Here is a 12,848-nt window from a genome sequence, read left to right on the forward strand (position 1 = left end):
TCACATAGGTGGTGGATCAGCAACCTGAGAGAGAACAGATCTCAAGAGCAAGATAAAAAGGCAATAGCAGTTCAAGCTTTCTGAAGTGATATAGCGTCATCATTCAGAACAGTAACATTCAGTTAGTCTCTGTTCCTGTTCAGTTCCCAGACTGTCTGCTGGAACTGGCAGCAGACGTTACTTGGTCCCTCGGGACAAGACTAAAACCACTATTCTGTTTCAGGTGTTTCACCAAATAGCAGTTATGGGGTATCTACCATTGCATCAGACTAGATTCAGTAACCTGGAAGTGAAGGGGTCCCTGTCTCTTAATATACTCCCCGTCCAATCGCTCAATATTTCTTTAACACGTAAAATGGGTGTAATGCTATGACATGTATTTCTAACATTACTAATACACGTGATCGTCGCCAGCTGGATACTAAATACACGGCCTATGAATGACTGTGCATGTGTGTGTACATACACACATATATTTCAGTTAACATGGAGACAGAACTGCAAACTGGATTGCGAGTTATCATTGGTTTGCAGAACTTTGAGTGGCTAGAGCCAGTTTGCGAAACACTACTCACTCATTGAAGTACCGTGAAGTACTTTTGTTTGTTTGTTTATAAGTTTGATAGCCATGTATGGTATTAATCATAGTAACTGTCTAGGACAGTAGTTTTTGCATGGGGGCTGGTAAATTTTCGTTAACAATTTGGCAAGACTGGAACATATTCACAAGGAGTTTTATCATCTGTGATAAGTATGTGGATAATATTTTTCATTTTAGGCGTAATCCAGGTATGATTCAAGTCAAAGCTACCAGCATAAGATAAGCATTGTCTACATGTTATTTAACTGCCTCAAAATGCCATGAAGGAAAGAATACAACAAAACAGAAACTGACTGCCGCACTCCAGCATTTGGTTGCGTGCGCTGTACTGACCACAGCAGTAGAAGGTGGCATTTCACATGTTTGTGTGACATACATCACTGCATTTATGGCATTTCATGATTCTTCTTTGCCTTTCACATTAGTGAGTGGTAGGCCACACAGTACCACATGTGCTCTGCTCACTACAAGATGCTACATTTCACCCTCCTCAGATGTACTGAGCATTAAAGTTTACTGCAGCTGTGCAATTTGGGAAAATATGAAAAACAAGGACAAGAATTTTATGTTTTATTCCCTTATGGCTTCCACCCAAGATGTCTTTCTCAGGCAATGTCACATCAGCAAACAACCCAAACACAGAAGGAATGGAGATAAGCATGAGGCAAACTGTGTCTCTAAACTGCATGGAAAGTAGGAACTAAACCAATGATCTCCCTTGCCCCTTCTGCAAGGATGTATGAGCAGGGCAGCTATATCCATAAAAGGGTGTATCTTTTTTTTCCTGCCAGCCTGTCTGAAGCAACTCCCGATGGAAATCCCATAAAATTCTTGGTCATTGTATCTAAAGTCAAAAAGACTATTAGTTGTCGTTAGCTGCCATTCCATACCAGGGAGGAAAGCACTCATGAATGGTCCATAGCAGTGTGATCTGAGTGCTCCAAGTGAAGAACCTTTACTTCTGACAACTGAGACAGGGCTGCATGGCTCGTTCTCCTTGTCCAAGCGGTCGGGAGGGACAGCAGAAGACAATCCCATCCCTAACTGAGGGGTAGTCCTCGGGAGCTTAGCAAACTGGAGCTCGCTGAGCTGCCTTTCTCTTACATGCGTTACACACATGTAGAGAAGAATGGAGCCAACAACTTTGTGGGTGGGGACTAGTGTTTAAAGTGGTCTGAAAAATCTGGAGAGGTCTATCATCATCCTGTCCTCTGCCTAGCAGTTAATTCTGCCCCTGCCCCTTCTTAATTCCCAATTCATCCTTTGGCCCTAGTCCCAACCTCAACTCTGCCCCAGTTCTTTTTAAAAATCTTAAAATTTTAAAAAGAAGCAAGAAAGTAGGGAAAGCTACACAAGAACTATGAGCTCCTGCAACCTTCTTGTGAGTAATGCTTTGAGAGGAATGTACATTTTACAAAAGTTCTCCATCAGATCTGTGTCCTAATGTATTTTAAGCCTTTCTTGTGGATTGAACTCAGAAATGAGTCAGAAGGTGTACTGTAGACCAGGAATCAGACTGGATTGGGAGCAAACCACAACAGCATGTGATTTTATGGTAGCTCAGATACCTCATGAGTTATCTTTGAGGAATAGAAGTTGAGTGAATTGCAGTACTGAGAGAACACTGAGTACTCTGCTTCAGGGCTGTCAGTTCAATGCAGTGTTTTACTTAGTTGTTAGATCAGGTACTGAAGAACTGGGTTTGATTATAAGATCTTTAGGACCAAGACAACCAAGCTGTTTGTACCATGCATACTTTAGTGGAATCTTACTCTGATTTGTACTAGTACTTAAGTGCACTATTAAACAATGAGTAACACAGGAGTCAGAATCATGGTCATGTTGATAGGGAACACATTGGAAGATGTTTATTTTCTACCCTTGACTAGTGTTCCATGGTTCTTAATAATATTCCAAGTCGTCATCTTTGCTCTGGAAATGTAAGGACAAACCTTGCATGCACATTGTTTTTGTGTCTCCTGCCCACCTCCATTGAATGTTTCTGCATTCCCTTCCTCAGAGAGATTTTAATCTGCCTGCAAAAGGTAACTGAATGTCATTGCCATGTTACAGCCAGTTAAAATAGTCAGAACAGTTCTTCAATAAATGCATCAAAAAGAGAGAAACAAGGTGTGGTTGGGTTGGCCCTCACTAGCAGCCAGTGTCCCACCCAGCTGCTCACTCACTCACTCCCACTGCCCCCAGCAAGAGAAGGGAAGAAAAGAATTAAAAAAGGAAAGAGGAAGCTTCTGTGTCAAGAGAAATACAGGGAGATTACTCTCACAGGCAAGTTACTGTCCCAGGCAAAATGGACTAGAATTAGGGAAATTAATTTATTGTGAATTAGAATAAACCATTACTGATTCAGGTAGTGGGACACAAAAACAAGAAAAAGAAGGAATGAACATTTACATGCTTTGAGAAAACACTTTTCCTCCGCCTTTCCCAGGTTCAAGTTCATTCCAAGCATGTCTCCTCCACTCCTCGTTCTTGCCACAGGTTACACTCAGTCCCTTCAATGAGGCAATGGGCAGCCCCTTCTTCCTCTCACTCTTTCCTTATGCTGCAGTGTGGGTCCTCCACGGGATGCACCACCACCTGCACCACCTACGCGGCTTGGTGTTCCCTCTTGTTTTTCACTCTTTTTGTTCCCTCCCCCTCTTTCTGGCTTTCTTTGTTCTTTCTTAAATATGTTTCCCCGAGGTGTGACCATCTCGGCTGAGGGGCTCACTGTGTCCTGTGATGGAGCTGACTGGAACCAGCTGTGTCTGGCAAAGGGCAGCCCCAGCCTCTCCTCACAGAAGCCATCCTACAGCCCCCTAACAGCTGCCAGCACCTTGCCATTTATACCCAATACAAGGTGCGACCTCCTCTGTAACGAAGTGGAGAGAAGCTGTCCCATCAGAAGCAGTAGTGGTCTTTTGTAGATATCTCACCCCACCAGCAGAGTGATCAGATCACTGCAAAGAGTGTGGTTGAGGAGAAACACAGAGGGTCATGATGGAAGAAGAGGAAACTACTCAAAGGCAGTAGGAACGTTTGAGCTATTGGGAGGGACTAGGCAGGGCAGGCAACTTTCCAGTGGTATTGGAGAGCAGGCTGAAGCTGAAGCTGGGAGACCTCTCAAACTGCTCAAGACCTCTGCTTTCACATTTCATTAGCCCATACCACAGCCTGATGCCTGGCAGGAATGCAGCTTTCAGGTTTGGAATAACAGGGTGGTCCAGGGACTGCTGGGCTGGTCTGCAGCAAGGACTGCAGCTGCCTTGTAGGCCCTCTTTGAGTGCTGGGCACAGCTGGAGGTTTCTCAGCCACAGAGCAGGACCAAAACCCCTGCACAAGGACTCCCCTTGCAGATATAGCTGCATGTGAAGCAGAACTGCAGTACAAAGAGACATAAATATATGAAATACAGTAACATCTGCAGAGGTGCATAAGTTCCAAGGTGACTGGCTGACTTTAACTGCAACTAGAGGAGGTGATAAGAGGGTAGAAAAAGAACGTGAGGGAAGACCAAGGAATGCTGCAGTTTTCTCTGAAGCCACCTACAGAAAATGCTGCCACAGTGTTCAGACACTGGGAAGTTTAGGAGGACTAGTGAGGCCAGGACACCGACTTGCCTAAAATAGTGGTGTTGAAATACTGAAGTAAAAGAGGAAGGAGGAGCAGAGAAGGAAGGGGAGCAATAGTCCAAGTTATATTAATTCATTTAAGTCCTTCTGATTTCAGCATAGGCTTAAAAAAAAACCCAAACCAAAACCTCCAGGGGATTCTTCCATCAAGGAATTCAAGCTTTGAAGCAAAATCTGCTTTTCTGTCTTTAGTAGATCTCTTTGCTCTCCCACTTCTTTCTCCCATTCTAGTGTTTAATTGGCCTCGGCAGAGATGATCTATTGCTAGTTCTGTGTCAGGCTGTTGCCAGTAACTCCATGGGGTCTGAGCTTCCTCCAGTCATCTCGTGCTCCTATTTAAAATATTTTAACTGGAAAGCTTACATAACCACATTTCAGAGACTACCATTTTGCAACGAAAGTCCATCTGGTCAACATTAGGTCCACTAACCGTGGTTGCAGTGCAAAATAATCCTGCCTTCATGTTGAGGCTGTACAGCTTCAGTTAAACGTGATTTGGAATGGGATAACTTGCTACTAATGAGCATCAGTGCTGACAGCAGGAAAACTAGTTTTTAAGAATTCAGATTTCAAAGCACACTTGTTGGCAGTCCAGTACTTACTTTCTGTTTCTTGGGAAGATTTGAGTGTTTCTCCAAAATCACACTACTCTTTGGAGAAGTGGTGGATTTTTCAGAGATTCCAGGCTTCGGGAAGGACATAGACGAAGCACCTGTATATGGAAAGAAAATTGAAATGATGGGAAATTGAATGGTTTTAATATCACATAGTGCTATTGCTAGCCCTACTGCTAAATGGAGTTACTTAATGAACAAACAGGTCATAATATCCTTGGGGAAGACCTAAGAGGGTATAACCATCTGACTCAAGGATGAGGCAATGCCTCTTACATCCCCTGAAAGCATACTGACACACTGATGAGAGAAAAGTTTCATCTCTCTGGTTGTATGTAAGTTGATGAAGCACAAGAAGCCAGGGGGGGTGAAATATGTATGTGAACCAAATAGGATTGCCATGCCACTGTGCAGAATGAAGAAATGGACATATTCTTCTCTACAATAGGACCTGTGCAGTAAAGACAATGCTGATACCCTGCAACTTTCACATTCCCTTTCTTAGAAAACTTATTAGTCACGAGTATACTGCAGAGAGCAACTCCTCTGCAGACAGCATAAGAGGGGCAGTAGTTTGTGTATGCAGCTCCAAAGGAGAGCACAGACTCAGGGAATTTCACCCGAACTATAAGCTTGTCTTCCTGAACTACAGAGCTTGGTTACCAACCTGTAAGGAATGATGATGAGTTTTTCTCCAGATCTTCTTGCATTTTAAGGAGTATTCTCTCCTGCTCCAAGGCTTCTATGTATTTGGAGTAGGACCAGGAAGCCTGCAAGAACCATTAAAAATCATGAGCCTCCTAACCATGTTCACTGGTCGTTCCTTGTCCATTTCAACAGTGAGACAATACACTTATTTATATTGTATCCCTGTTATTGAATAATCGCATTTATTAAGAAGAGAAGATTTGTCATGACAATACTGGAATCACGGGAAAATAGTATTGCTGCAAGTAAGTGATCTCAAAACACCATTAAATGGAGTTTGAGCGAATTTGACAGATGAGATGTTTACATTCATTTATTCTCCTGGTCTAAGTCCTGTTCGCTCTCCTTTCGTCTTCAAAACCTAAATACAGAAGACCTTTCCCCTCCCAAAATATCACAATGCTATTGAGGACTTGATTTTAACTCCCTGCCACATCCTTCCAGTGTGTCCTTTCTCAAATCACCGAAGCTCTTATTAGCCTCAAAATTCTTTCTGCCTGTCCTATCCAGCAGAGTGCTGCTACCACTAGGGGCAGATCAACTGGAGGTGTCATCCGTTCCTTTTCTAAGGAACGAATTTTGCTCTTTACATTGCAACAACCACAGTTCAGGTTCCCTGTAAACTGTAGGTCATCCTCCCAAATCAGTGTGGGAACTGTACTTTTATTCAGCCCTTTTTTCCTTACAGCATGAGATGTTTGGAGCCAATTTGTCATGTCACAACAGTAAGAAGAACTTCTAGCAACTTCCTGTAGCAGAAAGGGGCTTGGAGAAGAAACTGCTTTATAAAAGGTTATTGCTCTTCCTGCAATCACCTGCCTCCTCTTGAGGGCTTAGGCATATGATATTGATATATTGGCTCACTCAACTGTTTTTTTTTTTTTTTAAATAGGCATGAGCAAAAGTAAAAACATACATTTAAGGGATAAGAGTATGAGCTTAACTATGCAGTTTGCACTGTGGTTTCAGATTCTAAGGGTATTTCAGACTGCCTGTTTCTATATTCTGCTCAGTGCTAACGTAATACCACAGGAAGAGCTCTATAGAATACAGGCAGTGGCCAAAGTGTGATTTACTCCTGCATGACATAGCTGTGATTGCACAGATTCCCTGTTATGTTGTGGCAGTGTCAACTCAGCTAAGGATGATCCCTTGATATGCCCAAGGTGACGTGTCTATTCTCCTGTTTGTCCAATAAAATTACTGTTACCTTTTCACTGCAGATCATGAGAGTTGTTCTGGAAGAGGACTAAAGAGTTATTTTCTGTCAGATTTTCTATCCAAATACCTAGACTTCCTAAATGAATTCAGCTTCGCATTTTACATATGAGCAGAACAGGACTCAAGCCTAAACCAGATTCTTTCAGGATATGGATTTGACAAGTAATGAAGATCTTCTTATTCCAGAATTGAACTTCCTTTACCTCGATTTATCTTCAAATGAAGATTCTTTTTAAATCTACACACACAGAGGGCTTAATATGTTGTTAGATACTAATACTACTCAGAACCTAAATCTTAAAAGAAATTAATAAGTAGAGAAAAAAACATTGCTTGTAAGGTAAGTAAACTTATAACAGCAAAGTTAATTGTGGAAGAATGAACAGTTATTGAAGAACAATGTGACAGTAGTATTCAAAACCAAACTCCACTTTCTCTCAAGATCATTTTAGCTTTCTTGAATGTTGATATCTGTAGCAACGTGTTTATTATTCACCTGCCACCCATATCCATCTGAAAATGGTGCTGGTCCTCTCTCCACACCAATCTCATCTACCAAAGCACTGCTTGACAGACCGATGACTTTTGTCCCCACTTCTTTACCCTGCCAATAATAAGAACTCATAATTAGATGTAAACAATAGTTACTGAGCTAAATTAAAAAGGAAGGTTTGAGGAAGAAAAATTGTCACTGGAAACGATATAGTGTCATATGCAGTAATGTTTTATAATGCCCAGTTTCATAAGGCATCATGTTGGGCACAATAGTAAATAGCAGAGCTTACAGCTTTTTTAAACCGTTTATTTGTCCTAATTGAAGTTTCATGACCTCTACACTCTTGCAGATTATCTTCCTTTCAGATTCAATACCTGCTCCAAAATATAGCTAAGTGAGAGGGCAGATCTGCAACACCAGCATATTTTAAGGACAGAGAGGCCATTGTGATCCTCTAATTTGGCCTCAGGTATAAATGTAGAATGTGGGATTTGTCATGATTAATGCCAGCTTGGTCCAGTATCTGTGAAAGAACTGCAGTATACATGTTAGGAAAACAGGCAATCTGATTTAAAACATTTACAGTGAAGGACAAGACATTGTAACCCTTGGTAAACTGCTCTGGTGATTAACCATTTGTCATATTCATGTTGTTTGTGTTTTACTAAGGTTGCACTTTTTCACATTCTGTCTGATGATCCCCAAACTCTTTATGAACATTAATCACTGTTCATATTTAACCTCACATAATTAACCCCGCAACATCCCCATAAGGCAAATAATATAACCCTCCCACGTTGCAAATGAGAAAGTGAGAAAAAAAGAGACGTCAAATGGTTCCCGAAGTCACTCAAGAAGTCCCTGAAAGATCTGGAAAAGGATCAGAATACCCTGCTTCCTTGCTCCCAAGGTCTCTTTTCCTTCCTTATCATCCCCACTGTCCTATGGACCTTCACCTATAAGGGTGACTTTTGTGTATAGAACTTCACAGACAGTGTGGTGTTTATCTTCTCTGCAGAAGCAGGCTTACTGACTTCTGTGGCACACTCATTTGATGGAACAGGGATGCCAAAGCAAATATAGAAATAGTGTGTACACTAATAAACTACAGTTTATGTTTGCTAACTTTCTCAATGAGAATGGTGAATTAAGTGAGGTTTTCGAAAAAGTCTTCTCATAATAAATTAAACAATGTCACGGCAATGTCATATCCCATGGCATTACACCACTTACTAACAAATAAGCTTACTACTAAGAAGCTTAAAGAGACATGAGGGAAACATGGAAAAGGAAAATGAATGCTTATTCTTTTACCTTTCTCTGCTAAGGTCATGGAAGGAGTATGTACAGATTTGCAGTGTAAGTTAAAATTATTTTGTACACTTGAAAGCAAAAAATCCAAAATCTATTTTGGAGGTAAAATGCAATTGTGTATACAACCAATTACAAATATTGACATGAAGGCAGTCTGCAAAAAGTGGCTAATGCTATTTTTTAAACTATGTGGCATGTGCATCTGTCAGTTAACAAAGGAAGAGATCCACAGATGGGCCAAAGGTGAGCCCATATAGCTGTGCCGCACTGAGGGGAAATAGGTGAAAATGGAGAAGCAAATCGTACTCTCCCAAGGCAATATCTTTTAAAAGAACTATTTCAGCTACTGAAGCAATCACATCATGTTGAATGTTCATTTTACCCTGTACCTACCCATCCCTGCCTTCCAGACACTAAGCTTAAAGAAGGTATCTGCATTGTACAGTGCTTGTATGGCATCCCTCGCTGTCAGCCACTCCTCCCCTGCACTGAGTTCATTGCCAGGAAGACTTTGATAGGATTTGCCCCATAAATAACAAATAGGCACACACAAAAAATATTGAGATAGTCAAATAATACCAAGTCATGCATCATTGTCCGGTGAAAACCTCCTTGTCTGCCCATTTTTTCCGTTATACTACATGAAGGTCTAACATCCAGTCGGTTCAGAAAGCAAGGTGAGCCCAGGTAGACTGGGCACCCCAGAGACAAACCTGTGAGAAGGGAGAAAGTAAAATTCCTCCCCCAGGACCATGATTGTTTCGTTTGACATAAAGCCAAAATGGCAACTGAATGGGGGGGGGGGGGGGGGGGGGGGGGTAGGAGGGGCAGGGTAGGGTGGAATATAGAGAGAGAGAGAAAGAGATATGTGACAAAAAAAAAGAAAAAAAAATTGTTTCTAACCCTTGCCACCTTGCCAGCGCTTTCCTCTCCTTCAACGTGAGCCTGATGGGGCAGAGGAGCATAGACATTATTTTAAATGGCAAGAAATCATCGCCTTCTACAAGCTGCCAAGTGAAACTGCTGTCGCTTATGTTGGATGAACCTTATTGTTATCCTTCAGGGATACTGAATCTTTTGAATGTTGTCACTGAGGGGTCAGAAATCTCAGGCAAGAGAACAAGGAATGACAAATTCTTTAAAGAATAATAGAGGGGGGGAAAGGGTTTCAAAAACTTATCTGTTCCACCTTTTCTTTCAAGAGATTTTGTTAGGTAACTGGTCTACTGATAATTTTTTGTGAGAATAGTCTGCAGACTGTTTACTGAACTGCATTCTCTGCCTGTCACTTTCTAAAGTTTCTTAGCCTATTTCGAAGCGTAGGAGGGTAATACACCTTTCCCATTTGTTCCCCATAAAAGCTAGGCTTTTGCCCTCCTGGCCAAGATTTACTCTTTACTTCCTTGGTCTTAATCAGAAATCTTATAGGCAGGCAACAAACAGATGGAAAAAATAAGTCTGTGAAAACGCAAAAGTGCATTACTTTGAAATATTGCATTCCTGTGCTGTAAGTATTGCCAATGGCCTTGCCAGACATATCTGTATGGAGGCAACGTGCTTTGGAGAAAGCAACATGAGTTCTTGGATTTTAGACTTCACTTGACATTGGTGTGTGGCCTTGAGTAACACTTCACTGGTCCTTTGTTTTCATGTGTCTAAAAGAGGACAACAATGTGAACGTGTTCTTATGGGCATATATGTTTTTATCTGTCCAGGTACTCATGTGGTTCTCATCATGAGTAATATCTCAACACATGTGTACATGGTATTTAAAATATGTAAAGGTCTTTTAATGCTACTTGTGATAGTTTGCAAGTCAAATAATTTCTCTGCCCTTAAAGGAATGTTCTCTCCTCAAAGCTGGCCAAACAATTACATTTCGTAAAAAATAAACTTTTGCAAAGCCTATAATCAATAGAAAAAAAAATCTATTACATTATAATAATAAAATTCCAAGAAAAACAATTTTACAAGCAAGCATTCCACTGTAGAGGTCACAGTTCTGTTAATGCACTGAAACTGTCTGGAAACTCATTGTGAACCGTCTAACAAGTGCACTGTCAGAGGTGAGAAATATTCAAGAAAAGACAGAGACTGTACAAAGCAATTAGCACAGAAATATTTTTTTAAATAGTGTGCAGACTTTTCAAATGCTCCTTCAGAAAAATAGATATGAAATATGGTTTGGTTTGGTTTTGCTTTCAATAGTGATCCAAGACTGTAAATTCTAAAATAGGACAGTACATACTGAAAGTGCAAACAGGTCTGCAGTTACCCATTGTACACCTGAACCGTACATAGATTTTTTTATCTAAATTCAGCCCTCCTGTTCGCTTTTCACTTGGCACAAAAGATGACTAAAATACATTTTCCCGTCTGCGTAATGAAAGGAGTATTCCATTGACCCATCTGCTTCAAGTTAAACGTATGTATATGCATTGGCAGGATTGGGAACTAATCGCCCCAGGACCGGGTCACATGTAAAGCTTGAATTCTAACAGAAAGATTTCAGTAGCTTTGGATCAGGCTGAGAAAGGGATCTTTGAAGTCATGTATGTTTGCTCATGAGGGAGTTTTAATGCAGTTTGTCAGCTATCACCTGAAACTTTGTGAGCCTTACCTCTGCTCTTTTGCCTTCCTTCTTTCGCATCTTTTTTCCCTTTTTTCTCTCCAAGGCAAGTAGAATTTTGTCACTAGCCAAATTGCTTCGAAACTTACAAAATTTTGGCCAGAATTTAAACAGAAGAGCAAAAATAGTAATCTGCACAGAAAGAAAAAAAGTCGGTCTTGACCATATTAAGGAAACAGAGTGTACTGTAAAATAAAATGTAGTTTACCATGAGAATGAAATAACTATTTCTTTTTTAATACACAGCCTTGTTCCTCCCACGTACTGTGCCCTGACATTTCAGCCCAGCTTTGCTCGGCACATGCTTTTCATCAGTGTGTTTATTACTGGTGAGAAATCTTCCTAAAACACAGTTAAAAGGCACTTTCTTTTTTTATATTTCCCTAAACAATTGTTTGCATTAATGAAAATATCCATCATTTTTTACAAGTATTCTTGATAAAATATACACCAATATATTTGCACCACTGTTCTGCTCAAGTATTTCAAATATTCAGTTCATTAGGGAAAGGGCCTTTTTTCCCTCCTTAAGAGAAAGGAAATACTTTTTTGCCTCTGGAAAGGCTCTTAAACCACATTACAGATCTATGAGCAAATCTTGGATAATTTTTAAATGATATAATCTCTCACAGGGTCTTTTTTGAACCAGAATAAGAAAAACAATTTTAGAAAAGCAAACAGAGGGGCTCAGTGAATTCTGTTGCTGCACGTACTAAGGCTCACATTTTTCAATTTATTTAGATGTTTAATTCTCATTGAGAAACTTGGCTTCAAAGGAGCCGAGCATGCTCAGCACCTCACTGCTTCTGGCTCAACGGACTTGAAAGTGACATGTGAGTCACTGTCATTTTCCAGTCACAGCTCTTTGGACCAGTTCTTCCTTGGTTTTGTGCCACATTTCTGAAGTTCACGGGGTTTTATGCAGGCTGAAATGAGACTTCTATTTCTCTTAAGACCTGTATGAACTCTTTTCTCTGACAAACCATTCATCTTTTGTGATCCAAACACTTCATGGACTCACGGTTGATGTTTAAATGTGTTGGTGGCAATTTTCTAGGAAAAGAAGAGGAACTAGCTTTCTTGGGTTTAGAAAGTAAGTTGGAGAAAACGGTGGTGAGGAATAAGAAACTAGTAAGTCTGTAGTAAACATTCACAAATTGCTGTTCAGTCTGATTAGGACAAAGATCAGAGAGAAAATTTTCTACAGCCATTCAATACAGACTTTCTGTAATAAGGAAGGCAAAGGCATTTAGTAAGTTAAGCTGCTTTGTGCTTTACACACATCTGCATTTTTTTCATAAACTATGAGAACTACAAACTTTCCAACTACAAATTACTTCTCTGACATTAACCAAGTGGCAAAGAACAAGCAGTTAAAAATATAGGCAGAATTTGTTTCTACTGCCAGAATTCCTAACACAGACGTAGATAATACCTTTCCAGGATCAGCTAGTTGTCAGAGATTGCCCAGTTTATTGAGCAGTAAATAACTGAAACCTCTCTGTCATCTCCACCATACAATCTGCATTGAAATGCTTGACTACAGTGCACTCCTTCTTGCCCAGGCTTACGTATGGAGTCCAAATTGTCACATGAAAAACAAAGACTGTCCTTAAAATCAACCAGACCTTTT

General features: G+C 40.6%; 1 protein-coding gene across 1 annotated transcript in view; it reads right to left on the bottom strand.

Annotated features, from left to right (window-relative positions):
• Nucleotides 1-12,848, bottom strand: part of RGS22 (regulator of G protein signaling 22) — a 70,853-nt gene continuing 58,005 nt past the window's right edge. Inside the window, exons 24-28 of the mRNA XM_086466021.1 lie at nt 11,207-11,347; nt 7,273-7,380; nt 5,515-5,617; nt 4,836-4,945; nt 1-24 (exon numbers count right to left, since the gene is read on the bottom strand). Of these exons, the coding sequence (XP_086322147.1) occupies nt 1-24; nt 4,836-4,945; nt 5,515-5,617; nt 7,273-7,380; nt 11,207-11,347 (486 nt within the window). The remainder of the gene's footprint in view (nt 25-4,835; nt 4,946-5,514; nt 5,618-7,272; nt 7,381-11,206; nt 11,348-12,848) is intronic.

Source organism: Leptosomus discolor, chromosome 5, assembly GCF_034619465.1.
Source record: "Leptosomus discolor isolate bLepDis1 chromosome 5, bLepDis1.hap2, whole genome shotgun sequence".
NCBI classification, from domain to species: Eukaryota; Metazoa; Chordata; class Aves; order Leptosomiformes; family Leptosomidae; genus Leptosomus; species Leptosomus discolor.